Consider the following 18,787-nt stretch of genomic DNA (forward strand, 5'->3'; position numbering starts at 1 on the left):
GAGGGCTGCGAGAGCCTCATGCAGTACGGTGAGTGCCGCCGCCGGGGGCTTTCCGGGCGTGAGCTCCGGCAGCGGCCGTGGGGGCCACCGGCGGGCTCAAAACCGAAAGAAAACGGCCCTCCGCCAACCGCGCTGTGCCTGAGCAGCCAGGGTCACCTGCGCAGGTTCAGCTCGGTAACCAGAGTCTGCCTCTGTCTGTCTCGCAAACCTACCGGAATGCCTTTCCCCCTCCCCTTCCTCCCCTGGTGGTTCTCATGATTAAAATGCACTCAGAACGCGAGTGGCTTCGTTTAACTCGGTGTGGTGAAAGCACCCCACCCCGCCCAGGAAGAAAGCCTTCCGGGCCAGGTTGGGGCAGACAGGGTCCAGCCTGAGCCTGCGGTGTTGCGCCCGTCGGTGCCACTCTGGCTCTAGGAATGGCTTTGTGGCCTTGCGTGTGGAAAATCTATGTCTTTGAATCTGGTGTGAAGTCTAAAAAGCAAACACGTCTACACCAGCGAAGGGAGGCACCGTTCTCACAGTTCGCACGTGTAAGGCGTCGTTGGCCCACCTGGTAGAGCAGCGATTCTGGTCTGAAATGCATTCCTTTCACCGGGGAGCCCTCCCCGCCCAGCTCCGGGTGGTCTAAATAACAGCGAATGCCTGTCTGTTGTGATCAGCTGTGTGTCTGTGGCGTTCAAGCCAAAGGAGGCTTGGTCTGCCGCGTTTTACAGTTTTAAAGCTGTCCTGGTGTTTTTCTCTCCCTGCTTTCACCGTTGGCTCGATCTTTCCCCCAAAGTAGCTTAGGGCCTCCAACCAGGTCCCGTTTCTTTATGGTTCCGGGCCAGGCGTCTGCCCCTCTCTGTGCTGAGGATTCCTTTGGAAGGGCCCTGCACCCACTTTCCCTGAAGAGGAGGCAGGGTCCTCATGAGGCCGGTAACAAAATGGAAAGGCCCCAGAGAGTTCTTCCTTCAAATTTGTGTTTTTTGCTCACTGGAAACACTCGCGCGCACACACACACACACACACACACACACAAACACACTCTGTCTCCCAGAGTTTGTATTATCCCAAGTCTTTCAGGCTTTTAAAGGGATTTTTTTTTAGGTCCCACTTACTGTGAAATCGTCTAACTGCATCGTCCAGTTAAAATGCGTTCAAACTTGGTCTTTTACCTTTACATGATATGTCTTGGTTCTTATTTTTTTCCCTGTACCCCTGCCCCCACTTCACCCTTCCCTATTCCCAAAGACTTTGTTTCCATTTGTTCCCTTTTTTCACAAGATCCCAATGATAAATGTACCAATACACTCAACGGGGTTTAAAAAAAAAAAAAAAGAAGGAAAGAAAAGTGATCCAAGAGAATAAGGGCGAGGGGGCGGAGGGGAAGGGGAAATAAGCAGAACAGAGATGTGCCATGTACAGGAACCGAATGATCTCAGATAATGTAACTGTGCCATAGTGTGAGCTGAGACTAATGAGCCGAAGAATGAAGCTAAGAATGAAAACCGAGGTAGAGGACCTGAGGGGGAGGGGGGAAGGAGGGGGATTTTAAAAAGAGAGAAGCTATGTTAGGTACATATAGCCATTCTTAGGACGACTGTAAAATGCATGCACTGCTAAATTGTACTAGTAAAACCTTTTAAAAGTAAAACAGCAACAACAGCTTGGTATTTTACAGGGGCTTTACCAGTTCTTCTTGTGGGTTTTGTAAAACAGACTGATAATTATACCGCACTCTGGAGACTCCTGTAGCCTGATCACTGGCAGGTGAAGTAGCAGGCAGAATGGAGCTCAGCACTCTTGATGGGGCCGGATCTGGCCTGCCGGATCTGGCCTGCAGGCCTGGGCTGTAACCATCGCCCTCCTGGGAAACACACACAATACCTTTTTAATGTATTTTGTTTGTTTGCTTTTGTTTTGTCTTTTTGGAACGGGATCAAAATTCCGACCTTGTGCTTGCCAGGCAGGCAGTGGAACCACTGAGCTAAATCCCTGGCCCGAATAATGTATTTGTGGGAAGAGCTCACCTTTGAGGGTGTGGCAGTTCCAACCTGCAATTGACGTACTACTTTGTGTATGGAGGGGATAAGCGACTTGTCTCTAGTTTGATTTTCTTTTAAATTAGAAGTCTAAAACATTAACTTTTTTGTAAAGAAAACATGGATCCAGTATATAGTTTGTTTTTATTTGCCTCAGAAATTGGCCTCTGGAGAAGTTTCCATTTTGAATACCTATTGTTAGCTTTATGAAAAACACACCTGATTTTCTTCTGTTGGTGGTGGCTGTAACATGGAGAGTTACTCCTGTTACCTTTGCGAAGGTGGTTAAGTGCAAGCTTATGCGGTAAACTCAACCTCTCCTCAGGACCTAGAATCAAATCATCAGTCCAGAAAAGGCTGAAGAGGACCACAAGAGGCTGGAGCAGCAGAAAGGTCCCCTCCAGCCCCTGTAGACCTACGGAGTTCAAGTCCTTGTCTTTCTTCTGCCCGTCTCCAGTATGTTGGCCTATTTTGCTGCGCCAAGTGTAGGAATTATGTCCTCCTACACCACAGGGTAATTATTTAGGCACCTCTGGATTCCAAAGATAAAGATCGCCTTGATAAAGGTTTGCTGAAGACAGTGTGTACCTGAGGTCTTTCTATCGAAAATGCAACAAGCATTTCACACACTCCCACATGCTTACACACAGCATCTTTGTAACCAACACAGGGGCACTCTGGGTGGATGTGACCAGGGTGACATCTCAGGGTAGAGCTTGAGTATGTGCAACCATTTAAAAGAAAAAACCTCTTGGTGTGTACTAGGAAGTGTTTTGATTTACCATTGCTACTGTTAAGAAGGTAGACCTTCACTTACAAAGTGAATTTCTCTTTTACTGGGTGATATTTGTAACATTAATGTCTTCATTTTGGTAGGAAGGATAAGTTATTCCTGGCAAGTAGTGATACTTCCTTGGAATCACATGTGTGAAAAATAGACTACTACGTATATTTTTTTGCCACTATTGTTTTTCAAGAAACTCAGATGACCAAATCACCTCATTTTCACTTGTAAAATGACCCAATTTAAGCTCTGAATATTTTGTTTTACATGGTGGTAATAGCTAAATTAACACCTTGCTTAATAGATACCTGTTAGCTTTTAATTTATAGTCTAGAAGGAAATGAAAACCTAGACCTATGAGTGAAAATGATTATGAAATGTAAATAAATGCGGAATTAAATTTGAATCTCTGTCCACGCTGTTATCTTCCTGCCAGCACCTTCCTTCCGGTGTTAAGGAAGGTATGTAAGTATCAGGCAAGCTTCAGCTTGTTAGAGTGGAGCCAAACAGGTACCGGAAGAGGAGTGAAAGTAGAAAGTCAGTGCCTTGAATCTGAACTCAGAAGTTTACAGCTGATATATTTTTTTAACTAAAGACACCCTTTGGACACGACAGAATATATCTAGTATTTTATTTTTACATGAAATCACTCTTGGACAAGTTAAAGGATCAGAGTATAATCAGAAATATTTTTAGGTCATTGAATCCTATGGTTCTTAAAAGTACAGGAAATAAATATCTATGCAAAGTCCATATGTAGACTAAATTCAAGTTCAGAGGGCTTTGTTTTGAGATCATACTCTTTCTGCTTTTTCGTGGCGCGTGTTGAGGTAAGATGAGAAACCAGTCTGATTTTATGAGATTGGGCTTCAGTAGAGGACTCCATGTGTCTGCAAATGTGTGTGTGTGTGTGTGTGTGTGTGTGTGCACATCCTTGCTCAGCAGATTAAAAAGTTAGCCCCTTTGCTGATGCAGTGACCCAAAGTGTGTATTGGTTTATGAAATCTAGAAGCCCCATAGCCAGTGACATTTGCTGCCCTGAGCAGTAGCCACCAGAGAACTTTGGTCCCTTTTTAGTGACCTATCTTTTCCCTGTAAAATCAGACTCCTAGATTGTTAGAATTAGGAGTCCAAGTGCTCTGAATGTCACCTTTGGCCAGTGCTGCTCTCTCGTCCTTACTGCAGCTGATGACTGAGCGGCTTCCCTTGGTTTGGCCACGGAATTCTGTTCCTGGCCCTGCTGTCATTCACGGGAAGCCCTCCCTGGAACCCCTGCTTTCCATCCTCCTCCCTCTGACTGCTTTCAGGTATTGGAGGGTGGATCCCAAAATGTTGCTGGTGGGCTGGGTCCCTTCCCATCTCTTCCCATAGAAGAGAGTTTCTCCACTCGCTGATTAGATGAAAGAAGACAGTATGGGGTTAGCACTGGAGAAAGTACGGAGCCCTGGGCGGGGGTGGGGGTGGGGGGTCCTCACGCCGCTGGTGTGGTGCCTGCTGGTTCTGCTGCCTTCCTGGGCCTCTGTAGCACCTCGGCTTCTCCCCATGCAGAGTCTGGCAGGTGAACTCAGCTGTCCTTTGGGATTTTGCTACTCCAAGTATCAGAGATCAGCAGTACCCGTGGAATCTGGGTGGAATCTGGGGTTTGTAGCAGAGACCCGCCCAGGCTTGTATTTACTTGTAGGATCTTCTTACTTCTTAGACGATGTTTTATCCCGATTTCAATTCCATCTGTGTGTGTGTGATACGAAGAAACAATGTGAAGAACTCTGACAAAACTCAGACCACCTGGGTGAGACATTGGGGTTGTTAATAGACAAGCCCCTTGTTCTGCAGAGGGACCAGCCCCAGCTGGGTGGCATATTGGTGACTTCAAGGCACTGAGCACAGTTTGTTTGGTGCTCACGTGTAAAACTCCCGAAGAAGCCAGAAAATCCCGGAAAATAAGGCAAATTTTAGGGGGAAAATCAGTGATGATGTGCACAGAGTTACCAGCAAATTGGGAATATTAGCAGTGATTTCCTTGTCCAATTTGTTTATTTTTTGCAAGCTTTAGTTTGTCGTGTCTAGCTCAACCCTCGGTATTTATATAATCTTTCTTCTTATTAGTTGTCCTATTGAGTTTGATGATCAGCTGTCATTCATCTAATGGATCTTTGATGAATCTTATTTAAAAGTGTTTGTAATGCTGCTGATTTCTTTGGATAATTCAAACCGCTTCAAATCGTTCTTACAAACTTGGGGCATATGTACAACACCAAATTGATCTTCCTTACGAAAACAAAAATTCTTACACAGAAACACAACATCTATTTTTACCTGGACCACCATGAGCTTTTGGGTCTCCATTCAGACAAATACAGTTCACAGTGAGAAGCTCACACACACACACACACTCATACACACTCACTCACTAAGGAGAGGTGATCAGAGTCAGGTTTGGTGTATACAGTAGTAATGAAGGGCAGACTTGTGTTAGGGATACGGATGGAGCCTACTTTTGAAGAACTGTGGGTCATATGTTAAATGCTGAAAAAAGTAGCTTTGGGACAAGTTCATAAAATTGATTTTTTCCATTGGAGTTAGTAACATGGTATATTTTATGTCATGTGTGGTATAATAGTTCCCAAAGGGCGGGGTAAGTTTATAGATATTAGGTTCATTTTGGGCAACTGAGTGAGACCACAGGTAGGTAGGGTAAAGCCTCTTAACCCCTCAGTGTGGGTCCTGAGAGTCACTGGGCCCAGAGGCTGTGTGGCTGACAGGATCCCCGGCCATGAGCACCTTGCTTGGCTCCATCTCCCTTTAAAACGAAGGAGCCGTGGACCTGAGCAAGCAGGCTGTCGCCTGCCTTGGACGGGCCTGTCATTTGTCACTTACAATCTGTAAAGCCCTGCCAAGATTTTGGTCTAAATGATACTTAAATGACTCAGCCTGGGTGTCTCCCTGCTGTCAGGAGCAGGTTTTACACGTTCCACAACAAAGGCAGCTTTTCTCGAGACCAAAAAAAAAAAAGTGTTGCTTAATTTTCCATTTTGATTTCCTTAAGACTCAGCACTTTAAATAAGTGAGACAATGACTGGGCTGATTTAACAGCAAAAGTGTAAAGTGCTCCATTATGCGTTCACTGGTTGACATAAGGTTAAGTGATTAGTTATTGTTTATTTAATTCCCTCCCAGTACCTGAGACTGACCATAAATTATATTTAAACTAAGATGTTAGAGCAGTGGTAACAATCTGTTAGTTTGCCGCAGATAAATGGGTAAACTCATTAATAGTATTCTTTATAGGATACATGTGTAGATAATGGATACAGATAACATGGAGCTAGACTCTGATTGTAAAAGTGTGATTATAGAAATATGTTTCTTGTTAGGGAGTTTTTGCTGTTTTACTGAAAATTCCTATTTTCTTGCATCTCTCCATTGTTAGTGTTCCCATGTTGCTTTTTATTGCACAGCTTCAAACTCGTGGGGAAAAAAGGGAAAAATAAGCTTTTACGTATAGGAATTTAATCAGTGGACTTAAATTTAACGGCTGGCAGCAGCCATACACACGAAAGCCAGTAGATAGTAAGGAACTGGAGGCCCTGTGCCCCTCTCCGGCAGTGCTGGATCTATTTATAAAGAGCTTCGTCATTTATCTCACTGTTCTCAAACTTCACTATGAATGTAAGAAACACAGTGCTACTAAAATGCAGAGTCCTGGACCCCATCTCTCAAGCTCTGGGTCAGTGTGTCGGGAGGAAGGCCCAGGAATCTGCATTCTTTATAAAGCAGCTCTGCTCCATGTGGTCCCTTCTCTGTTAAAAGTTCCCTTATGTGAAGGACAAGGCAAAAGTAAGTAAAGAGACTTGTTCAATTTCACATCTTGGCTTTGATTGGTTTCTATTTTAACATAAAACATTCCTATGTGAAACCTGTCCCTAAAATCTCTCATTGTTGTGTCAGGAAGAACACAGAGACTGGGAGTGAAGTGATAAAAACTAGAACAAAAGACAAGGTCTGATCAGGCACCATCTCACCCCTCCTGCCCGAAGGAGGGCTTGGAGGGGAAGCACAGTGTTTCTGAGACATGTAAAAACATTCCTCCTCCTGAATCATCGGTTACACACCATTCAGGCATCTGGAGAAAGCCCTAGAGGGAGCATGGAGCTGGGGACAGGGAAACCTGGCCTAAGTGTGTTGAAATGGGTGAAGGAAGGGATGACTGAGGAACAGTCTTTATATGGCAGTGCAGAAGCTTGGGAATGTGGAATATAAAGAAAATAAGGTATTGGAGGAAAGTTATAGGAGTAGAGGAAACTTTTTTCCATACTGAGGCTGAACCCTGGCTGAGCTACATCCCTAGCCTTTTCATTTTTTATTTTGTGACATTGTCTTGCTAAATTGCACAGGGATGACCAGAATGTGCAGCCCTCCTGCCTCAGCCTCCCAGAGTGCCCGGATTACACCTGTGCACCACCATGCCTAGCTGAGAGGAGGAACATTGGAACAGCGAGGACTTGGAAATTAACAGGCGATGGTTTTCACACACGGTGCTCATCTTCACAGTACCCTCGATAGAAGGCATTTCTAGCCAGAGCCAACAGATGAGGAAACTGGTGCGTGCAGGGGCTCCAAACCCTGGCTCTTCCTGTGAGCCTTTGTTCTACTTTGACCACTCAGATGACAGAGGAAGGGCTGTGTTAGAAGTGAACTGAAGCGGGGGGGCACATGCAGGTCCTTTCCAAATGCAGTAACGAGTAAGAGGCTAAGAGCGCGTGTTCTTTGGAGAACAAATGAAGAGATAGGAACAACGTGTGATATCTACAAAGCAGAATATTACTAAGCCATCAGAAGAATCAAACACCAATTCAGTAAAACGGGTCATCCTTAAAAACAAACAAACAAACAACAAACACTCTGCTCAGTGAAAAGAGCCAATCCCAAGAGGCTGTGCAGAATTCGGTTCCATTCCTGGGAAATGTCCAGAATAGGCAAAGGTAGAGACAAAAAGGAGGTGAAGCCTGGTGGGGGCAACTGTTTGGGGCACAGGAGTTTTCATTTTGTTTATTATGGTTTTTGAGGGCCGGAATGATGAACATAGAATAGTGAATGGTGGTGGTTGCCCGGCTCCGTGTCTGTAGTGAACTGAACACTTTCCAGGGTGCGCTCACAGTGTACACGTTGTATCTGAAGAGAATAGTTGCGTTTGGACTGGGACGGGCCAGAAATTAAACCATAAACATTCCTCCCCAAGTGTGAGTATCTCCTCATTTCTGAACTAGCGCAGGGACTGGGCCGAGGCGTGGGAAGAAGTGAGGACTCGGTGTGTGAACGCAGGTCCCACATTGGCCGTCACGTGGGACTTGGACTCGGGCTGAGCGGCGGAGTGGAAAGATGCCCCCGCAGGGGCGCTTGGAACTCAGTTTCTGTCTCATCCTAGTTGTTTTAGAGCCAAGATCAATAAGCGCTCTCGTGCAGGAAATTCTGAAATTAAAATTTAGGCAGAAATTTGGAAAGGTTTTTACTACCAAATCCATTGTAGGATCAGTTTCTTCTCTACAGTTAAATTATTTTATTTAGCATCTCTGCCTAGTCATAAACAGCTACTCCCAATGGTTATTTTTGCACAAAAATTAAATAGTAATACCAAACAAAGATCCTTAAAGGTATCTGAGATATTTACTAAAGTGTTTGGGATGTTAGTTATTCAGCACCAAGAGTGTTTATTATGGTCCTGTTGTGTTAAAAACTTCATGAATTTTTTACATAAATAAACCTATTTATATGGGAAGTTAATTATTTTTTGCATGAGAAGCAGTTTAATGAAGCTGAACTTTCATTTGAGAGATGTAAACATTTGCCCAAAAACCAAAATGGGAAAATTATCACTGTCTCTTGTTACCTACACGAGTCGCCTGGTTTCCCGTGAATTGTAGAGATACTTAAGTACTAATTATCAAAACGAAAATTGTTGCTCCACCGGAACTCAACTATTGGGAAAGCAAACTCGGGGAGGCTGAGGCAGGAGGCTCACAAGTTGGCGCCCAGCCAGGGCCGCTGAATGACTTAAGACCTTGTCTCAGATGTTTTTAGAAAGGAGGGTTGTGTGCAAGGGAAGGAGACCCGTGTAGGGCCGGCCTTCTCCGCCCGGATGCCCGTTGTATTAACTTCTTTGCCCTGCTCTTTCGCAGCCTGGGGAAGAGCAGCTGTCGCCATGCTTTTCTGCGGCTTCATCATCCTGATCATCTGCTTCATCCTCTCCTTCTTTGCCCTCTGCGGACCCCAGATGCTCGTCTTCCTGAGAGTGATCGGAGGCCTCCTGGCCTTGGCGGGTGAGTCCTGGGGCCACGGTTCCCGCTTCACACCTCCACCAGGCACCCTGTCCTGCGCCGCAGGAAGAGGGAAACAGGTCACTGGGGCAGAGGGGACAGCAGAGCTGTGCTTCAGGATCTGGAGTCCTGTCCTGTGGCCTAGATGGTATTCTGTGCTCCCCACTCACGTGCAGGGGCTCCACGTACCCCAGGGGTCCCGTCCACTGACCCTACCCAAGGAACCAGGGCTGCCTTAGCCGGAGAAGTTCAGTGGTCTCTGGTGCCAAGGGGACCTGAATGTCACAGAACTGTTTCTCTTGTTGCAAGAGTTCTGTGGTCTTGGTGCGCTGTGTCGAGAAAGGATTTTCATAGTGCAGAGCTAATGGCAGGCAGGCGACAGTGACTCATACCCAGGCGATGGCATGAAAGCTGGTTGTGCAAGCGGGCAGGATGCAGAGCGAACCTTTACTAGTGCAAAATGAGACCTGGGAATTGAGAACAGGGACTAATTGAAATTTTAGGCAGCACCTGTCTAAGGGACAAATCTCAGCTCTAGAGCCGGATTCAGATGCAAAACCAGATTCTCTGAGGAGAGGAAAAGAGACAAAGGTACTAATCAGGCAACGCCACAGCACCATTCCTTTTATTATTATTTTTGTGTGTGTGTGTGGTGGCACCGGGGATTGAACTCAGGACCTTGCACTTGTGAGGCAGGCACAGCACCACTGAGCTAAATCCCCAGCCCCCACCATTCATTTTTCAAGACAGCAACCAGCATTCCTGGGAGGAAAACAGAAAAGCAGCTGGAGGTATGGTATAGGGGACTAATACAAAGCAAGCAGAAAGGGAGCTGAGAGCCATGGGTGCAGCTCAGAGGCCCTGTGACTGCAAAGGGTCAGCAAGAGCAGCGCTGAGCCAGAAGGAGGCCACTGACACTGGGGCCCCTGTGCTTATTACAAAGTTAAGTTCCCAGAGCAAGGGGCCACGGGATGAGGGGCAGAGGTGTGGCTCGCAGGGAGGAGAGGCCTGAGAGCACCGGCCAGGCAGGCGTGGCGCATTCTTTGTGCTGAAAGCTCCTCTTGATTCTAAACAAAATTTACTCCATGCTTCTCGTGTTTCTAAGTTCGCTTTTTTGAGTAACATTTTAAAATTGGAAAGGGCTCAGAATCACACGCATTGAATCCTGCCTCCATTTCTATTTGGCTTTTCCTAGTTCTAATGTAGGAGATTTTATCGTGGAAACAATTTGATGTAGCATCCCTTGCTCTGTCTTAGAAGGAGATCTTAGAAGGAGAGTCAGGTGCCTGCTTAAATTGCCAGTAAGAGTAACAGGCCTGGACTTTGCCTTAGTTGAATCCTAGTGAGTTTTGTATAGCCGAGCAAGGCCACTGCTAGGCATGGATCCAAAAGAATTAAAAGCAGGAACTTGAACATGGATTTGTAACCTATATGTACAGCGGTTTTATTCACAGTAGCCAAAAGTTAGAAGCAGCCAAAGAATCTGCCAACAAATGAATGGCCACACGGAGTATGATATATGCATGTAGTTGAATGTTATCTAGGCACAGAGAGGAATGCAGTTTCAGTATTTCCTGCAATGCGATAGACCTTGAAAACCTTAAGCCAAGTGAAGTAACCCAGATGCAAAGGATGAACGGAGTATGATTCCTTTTATATGTAGTAGTGAGAAAAGGCAGATTCACAGAGACAAACACGGGCAGGCACTGGGAATTGGGGAGTGGAGTTACTGTTGTCAGTGGATATAGAGTTTGTATGTGGACCCTGAAAAGGCTTTGGCTACCGGTTGTAGCAGTGGTTAGACTGCATTGTGAGTTGTACACTCATAAGTGATTAAAGTGTTAACTATTATGCTATCTATATATTTTGCCACAATAAAATAAAAACCCTAGTATATGTTTTTATCCATTATTCCTTTTTAGTGGTAAAACAGTAAGATCCACTGCTGGCTGTCCAAGCTGACCATGATTGTATAGAGAACTAGTTCTGTTGTCCTGCAACAGATTTATTCCTGAAAAGTCTTGCTTAATCCTTTGTTCCTGTCTTGTAATTTAATATTCATTCTCTCATTGACAAGTAGACTAAGAAGTGAATAGAGAAGAATGAAGTCTAGAAATCTCAATACTCTTTAAGTGGTAATAATGTTGAGTAAAAGCCTACTTGGTTTTTAAGTATATTTCATGGCAACAGTTACTGTAAAGTGGGTTAAAATCAGAAAAAGTGAAGACTGATACAATTTAAATTTTGCAGAAATTCATCCAAACCATTATAAAAATGTCATGTACAGTGAGAACCAAAATGGATAAAGCATATTTTACATTTATTGACAGGAAAACTAGAGGCCAATGTAAGGAAGTGTTACTGGAGGATCTTATGCAACTTTTCCTATAGAGGCTTAGGAAAATTTGCATGTAAAGACATACTAATTTTATTAATTTTTAATTTAAAAATTAATTAATTGATTTTTATTGATTTTATGAGTATAATATTAATTTAATGAGTATAATATGATGCACTTCATTGTTGGAAATTTGTACCTTTATATAATCAATCTTGGTTCTTATTTTTTCCCCATCCCCTGCCCTCCCTTTAACGCCTGCCTCCCAACCTACAAAGACTTTGTTGCCGGTATTTTTCATTTTCTCATATTAATTCTGTTACACAATATTTTGCAATGAAAGACAAACTGAACTAGTACATTTGCTGTTTAAAATATCAATTAAGTTGAGAAATGTTTTAAGATCTTCATCAAGATTGTCCTTTATAACTGCCGCAGACAAGGAACATTTCAATTGAGTTGAGAAATAGAAGCAGCTAAATGACATGCTTGCCTATTTAGCAGTTGAAAACAAGGAAGAAGAAGAACCACTTTGGTCATCTGTGGAGCTAGTAGAAAAAACAATATGACGGTAGAAAAAGTGGTGGGGTGGTAGCACACACCTACAGTCCCAGCGTCGGGAGGCTGAGGCAGGAGGATCAGTGCAAGTTTGAGGCCAGCCTGGGCTACATAGCAAATTCAAGACCAGCTTGAGCTACAGTGAGACTCTGTCTTAAAAAAACATGGTGACAAAATGACAGAGTGCATATGAGATTTTAAGCCAAAAGGTGTAGAATCCAATTTCACATGGAAAAACTCATTATAGCTTGATATTATCATGCATGTCAATGAAAAGACTATCAAAGTATGTTTTGTAACATTTTATTTATTTTAAAGTTGCTTACAGTGTCAATATGGTGATTAGTCATCACTGTAAGAATATGACTCTCGCACCAGTTTGGAAATCTTTTTTTTTTTTTTTTTTTTGTATCAGGGATCGAACTCAGGACCTTGTGCTTGCGAGGCAGGAGGCAGAACCACCTAGCTAACTCCCTGGCCCTGGAAATCTTCTTGACAAGTGCTTTCCTTTCCATACCCTTGCTTATACTTTCCCAAAGCCGCTCCCTTCTTTTACTTCCCTCCGCAGCCCCTGGATCACCCTCCTGTTCAGTCTCCAGAGTCCCACCTTCTCTGGGGCTTTTCTGGTGGCTTCCCACCCTGACCATTCCCGCAGGGACGCCATTCGCTTGCTCCGTGGTGGGCTAGTGGTATCAGTGAGACCAGTGTGCGCATGTGAATGTTTACATGCGATTTTACTAACACTGGCTATAGTAACTTTATATACGTTTTAAAGGAAGTGCACAGGTCAAAAGTCAGACTCTAACACCTTCCTTTTATTGTACAGTTTTGTACTTTATCCAAAATGATTTGCTTACACATGTACGATAAAGAGATTCTCTGTGTCCTATCTGTAGTGAGTATATACGATTGATTTTATCGATGCCCGGAATCTAACATACAATAGTTAATAATCTGTATTAGTTCATGATTAACGAGACTCTTCTAGCCCCTTTATCATTTTTTAGGTGAGATAACACATTCACTCATTCATTTATTCATTTTGAAACAGTCTCTCACTATGTAGTTCAGTCTGGGTTTGAACTCATGACGATTGCTCCTTCCTCAGCCACCCCAGTGCTGTGATTACAGGCAAAAAAAAAAAAAACATTTGGAGAAGAGAGGTTACCCTGTGGTTAGTGTGCTTCCTTCATTCATGTGCGCATGTTTTCAGACTCTGAGATGTTTTTTCTTCCCTGTAGCTGTGTTCCAGATCATCTCCCTGGTCATTTACCCCGTGAAGTACACCCAGACCTTCAACCTTCACAGCAGCCCTGCGGTCCTTTACATCTATAACTGGGCCTATGGTTTCGGGTGGGCGGCCACGATTATCATGATCGGCTGTGCCTTCTTCTTCTGCTGTCTGCCCAACTACGAAGACGATCTGCTGGGCAATGCCAAGCCCCGGTACTTCTACAACTCTGCCTAAGGCGGGAGGAGAGAGGCGCGCTGAGATGGAGCCGGAGCAGGGGAACCTTCTCGGGCCACCCGGCATCTATTTCGGTAGCGTTTGTGAGCTCCAGGCCGCTTGGCACCTCTTCTGGCAGTGTTCATGGAGTTAACATAGTTGGAAATGCTAAAATAGTTTGGGAGAAAATATTTTTAAAATTGTGTTATAGTTTCCTATTCCTCTATGTTTTGTGAAATTAACAAAAAGATGTTTCTTTTTGCTAGTCACTTACAATATGCCAATATTTCCTACGTCTGTCTGTAGCCTGTATACTGCATTTATAAAAGGAAATGAGCTTGAATAGTAGAAATGTGAAGGCTTCCAGGGTGTATTAATGTGATCCAGTAAGAATTCTCCCCAGACAGAATGGACTGTTTCTATTAAGAGCTAAGAAGAAGAGGGAGATATTGGTAAAAATTGTCAGTAGCTAAACATTCTAAAATAAATATAAAACAAAAACTGTATTCTCAAGTTTTCAGCTGTTCAAAGAAGCAAAACAGTTTCCTATTTTTGAGAATTTATAATTAATATTGTAATAATTGCTGCTTTGGTAAACTCCATATTGACTGGATATTCCATGGAGGGAAGTATTTCTCCATGCCCAGAACAGATTGCAGTAGTCTTTAAAAGTCCTTACAGGGTCAGGGTGTGGGGAAACACTGTATCCATAAATCTGTGCTGCTTTGTGTCTATATGGCCAGGATTCGGTAGACTGGACTGAAAGATGGGAAAGATGAAGCCATGTTGTAAGGCAGTTATTGCTGCCCCTAAAGTGCCAGTCAGACAGGTCAAGGGACAGAAGTGGCTCTAACCATACAGACACAGCTCTAATCTTATTTGTCAGAAACCTAAATATAGTTAAAAACCTGGTCTTCCTTGGTAAACAGACTTAAAATGGCTAATGTAAAAAGTACAACAAATCAGGGATATGAGTGTCTCTGAATATATATTGGGTGGATTGTTATTTTTTTACCATTTATACTGACATAATGAAAACTCATTTTATACATCAAATTACTGTAAGTTTTGCCATAAGTAATTAAAGTTTTCATTATTTTGTTTCTCAATAAACCAGGTGTCAAAATCTTGTGTCTAGTTTGTAAGTTTTGTTGTTTTTGTTGTTGTTTGCTGTGTTCTAGGGATGGGAATTTTTAAAGAATTCTTTGAGTAAGAACATTAGGCAAGGGAAAAGTTGCTTTTCCTTGGTTTTAAGGGTCTTGCTCACGTTGAGTCAATAGCCATTTTGGGGTGAATACAAATGAATTCTAATAGTCTAATCTGAGCTTTTCCTCGGTGAACTGTGCCCCACTCACAGATGTCCAACTGCCTCTCTCTAGGACTGCCAGCTGAGGGAAGAGGTGTCAGGCATTTCTGGAAGGCCCGACACCCAGGGCGCATTTGCACAGCTTGGCTGAAGATCTGTCCTCCTCTACTTCCCTCCTCCCTGTGTTAGGCCCTCTTCCATTAGGGAACGGTCGCAGCGTTCTCTCAACTTCTGTTCCCTGCCCGTCTTCCTGTTCAGTTGTTTCCCACCCTTGGCCACGCGTGGATTCCCCCTGTATGTAGCTGTGCAGCAGGGCTACAGGGCCAGGTCCAGAGCAGAGTCCCTCTAGTGCTTCTTCTACTCAATCAGTCCTTAGCAGTTGCGTTCTTCTTGTGACTTTCAAAATATGAGATAAATGTTTCTCGTGATAAATGGAAAGGAAGGCAGCCTGGGTGATTACCCAAAAATTTTCTTAAAAAAGCAAACAAACAGCACTTCTGTGACTAGAGAATTTGAAGTGGTGATTTAACAATGTCAAAACCACTGTCTGTCCGAATAGCATCGGACATTGTTCAAGAAGATAATGGATTCTAGAGTTAAGAAACTTGGCTTCTTGTTATACCTGAAAATGACTCAGATTGCAAGATCTCCAAAGCACACACTTCTATTCTGGAAGTTTTTTCTGTTGTAGCTTTCTCCTATTCAGTCACTAAACACCCTGTATCAAAATGATGTACACTTGGGAAAAATACGAGTTCCTGGGACCAGGGACATGAAATATTTGTGACAAAGATAACATCGTATCATTATTCTGCTGAAATGTTCCATTTCTTCCTGCCACCCTGTTCAATTGTAGAGACCCTTCACTTGTTACTGGTTCAGAGTCACCAACATAGATACTTTTATGTCGTGCACAGAAAGAAAATTCTGGAAAGTAATGAATTCAGCAGAAAAACCATCTACTGACTGAGTGTATTACATGAGATTTCCCATGGTACAGCTGAGGTGATTTTTGGTTGTCTAATTACATTGAGTCCCCACACTTCAAATAAGCAGCTCTAGGTTTCCAATTACCTCACGCTCACACTGTTAGGAGTGAGATGTGCTAAAGGCCACTTATTGTTAAATGAAACAAAGAAGCAATATGTATGTCACACAGGTATATACTGTGGAATATACTTACTTTTTGCTTTGAAGCTTGGCATGGTGGCACATAACTGTAATTCCAACACTCTGGGAGGTTGAGGCAACAGGATCACAAGTTCAAGCCATCTGCGTAATTTAGCAGACTTAGCAAAAAGCCTTGTCTCAAAAAATAGAAAATGGGTTGTAGATAGAATAGTAAAAACTTGATAGGTTTCCTTTTGAAGGAAATGAAAGCAACAGGAAGATACAGCCATTAGGAGTGAATGAGGCTGGTTTGCTACACACCCCACTGAGACACTCACTGTGCAACAGACCGAGCCAAAATGGCCTGTCCTCTGGGCTCCCCAGGGACGAGTGTGTCCCACCCTTCGGCTTCCACCTGCTGTTCATATTGGCCAGGCTGTTCCCTGCTGGGCTCAGCACCCTCGCCTGCAAGGTGATCGCAAAGATCCCTTTTCCTTCAGACTTCTCTGGTGCAGAGCATGGTTACTCATTTGTTAATTTACACGAATACTTTTGAGAAAGGGTAAAATGGAAGCTTTTTTTTTTTTTTTTTTACTAAATTGCTTTTCATAACTGCAGACAGCGATTACAATCATCTTAATTTTGCAGTGCAATTTTATCTTTAATAAAAATCAAAGACTATCCCTAAAAGTGGAAGAACCACTGAATAACTAAATTCTCAAGAGCATAAATAACCCAAAAGCTATGGGGAAAAGCCTGTCTGCATTTTAGAGAACTCCTTGTTCAAGATGGAGGGGGAGCCCTATTAAACACCTCTCTTCTAACCAGTATAGGAAAAAAAAAATACCCTAGAATAGTCAACAAGGAGCAGAAGGAATAAATCTATGACAAGAGGGATTTACTAGCTGACTAGAGATTTTTGTCAAATTCCTGGAAGGTGAAAATGAGTAACACTGTCAGCCTAGGGAAGCTGGCACCCTGAACAGTTTGTTGGGAGAGATCAGCTGTGCTTCCCGGTGACTGCCAAAGAGATACCACCCTTGGTGTTTGTGGGAGAGGGGGCAGGAATATGGGAAGAGCGGAGGTAGCACTGAGAGGTCTGCTCCATGCGGCACCTGACGATCAGCCTGGCCTGACTCCCGCCCCAAATGCCAGAAATGATGACAAGCTGACTAACTGGTGTGGTTGTTCAGAGGGCTTCCCATGTACTAACCCGTGTAAACCCCCACCTTGGCCTTCTCATGCGGGTTCGGTTATTCTTACCTTTTCAGGAAGGAAACAGAAGCACGGGGACATGAAATAACTTTCCCAAAGCAGACAGCCTGTAATTAATAATGACAAAAGTCACAGTAGACAGGTGTTGGGGTGGTGTTCTCCCGACAGGGCAAGGCACAATGAGTGTTCTCACCACACCGTGGGAGTGTTCCCAGGACTCCTCCCCTCGTGGCTCCCTCAATGTCTTCCATGTGTTTGTACCCCAAGGATGAATCTACCTTGGGCATATTCTAGAGAAGCATGGAGAAGGTGAAGAGGCAAAAGTGTGAAGGACCAGGCCAGAGTGAGGGTAGGATACCCAGGGGATGAAGGAAGGCAGTGAATTCGAAAAAAGGAAAAATTTTAAAATTCCACTTCCAAGACCTACCTACCCCACTGCACCGTGTGCGAGAATCACAGTTCACACTGTTTCAGAATGGGTCTTCAATACTGGACTGTCTACTTGCGGAGCCCTTCTCTGTGATTGGACTGTGTGTCACCCATTTTCTAAACCATGGCAGGGCTGTGGTTGAAATCAGAGGGTTCAGTCTTGATTTGAAGACCTGATAGAGAGAGTCTCTAAAATAAAATCCCACGACAGCTTCCTGAGGTATTTATCTTTAGCCTTTATGAAATGACTGTTTGGGGTGTTACATACCATCCCAACTGAAGTATAATTCAGTTTTAGCCATCAAAATCATCCATTGTTATGAGTCTTCATTATTGTTTATAGAATATTCTGAAATTTGTGTTGCAGAAAAAAAGTTTGTGAGCACACATAGATCAAACAGAACACATAGATACAAATACACCATAGCCAATCCTTTGGCTTTGGGTTGTTCTAGAAGATTCTTGATGTAAGCTAGAAAACACATGGAAGACGGGCTCCTTTTGCTCTCATGAATGATTGAGTCTAATCTAAGCAGAAGAAAGTAAACGCATAACTTCTATCTTAAATTTTTATACAAATGTTTAATCTGAAGTATAGCCATTCTTGTTTGAGTATAAATATATATTAAATCATTAATTCATTAATCCTCAACCCCCCCTACAAATCTTCAAATAAAATGAAGCCATGTGCATGAAGCTTATCTCAGCTGTGAGAAAGTATTTTCTCCTTAGAAGCAACTGCCTAAACTCAGCTCTTGACACCTTGACTTTGATTTGGGGGGAATACACAAGGAAATTTTTTTTTTTTTTTTTGGTACCGGGGATTGAACTTGGGTCCTTGCGCTTGCAAGGCAGGCCACCGAACCACTGAGCTAAATCCCCGGCCCACAAGGAAATATTTTTAATACTCCTCTAGTACGTAATTCTAAAGAATTTTTTAAACTATATAACATGAATCCAGCCTTCACATCTCATTGGAGTAATTCAAAGTATTTCAATTAATTCAAGGATATTTCATATAAATTTGCAGTAGAGCTGTCATAGGAACCCCTGCCAGCCCCTCAGCAGGTGGCAAGTGCTGTGAAATGCAAATAACCAGGTTCACTTCCAATCTCCTCCTTTGAGCTCTCTTTTCTTTTCCTCATGCTTCCTGCAACAGTTATTTTTGAAGGGGAGTTTTTAAAGTCACGGTATCGAGGGGGAAAAGATAGCTTTTTCTTACTTCTGCAGAGTGGTTTCCAGTTTTAAAACTCCTGTAGAGGCTG

At 43.5% G+C, this 18,787-nt stretch overlaps 1 protein-coding gene across 1 annotated transcript; it reads left to right on the forward strand.

The window, feature by feature from the left end:
* Positions 1 to 6: 6 nt before the first annotated feature.
* On the forward strand, positions 7 to 14,236 carry Perp (p53 apoptosis effector related to PMP22). The gene is made up of 3 exons (XM_010626585.3): positions 7 to 28; positions 8,982 to 9,122; positions 13,257 to 14,236. Exons 1-3 carry the CDS (start codon positions 19 to 21, stop codon positions 13,481 to 13,483), a joined length of 378 nt encoding a protein of 125 aa, XP_010624887.1. The 5' UTR covers positions 7 to 18; the 3' UTR covers positions 13,484 to 14,236.
* Positions 14,237 to 18,787: the final 4,551 nt, after the last annotated feature.

Source organism: Fukomys damarensis, unplaced genomic scaffold, assembly GCF_012274545.1.
Source record: "Fukomys damarensis isolate Sample0158 unplaced genomic scaffold, DMR_v1.0_HiC HiC_scaffold_14, whole genome shotgun sequence".
In the NCBI taxonomy this organism is placed as follows: domain Eukaryota; kingdom Metazoa; phylum Chordata; class Mammalia; order Rodentia; family Bathyergidae; genus Fukomys; species Fukomys damarensis.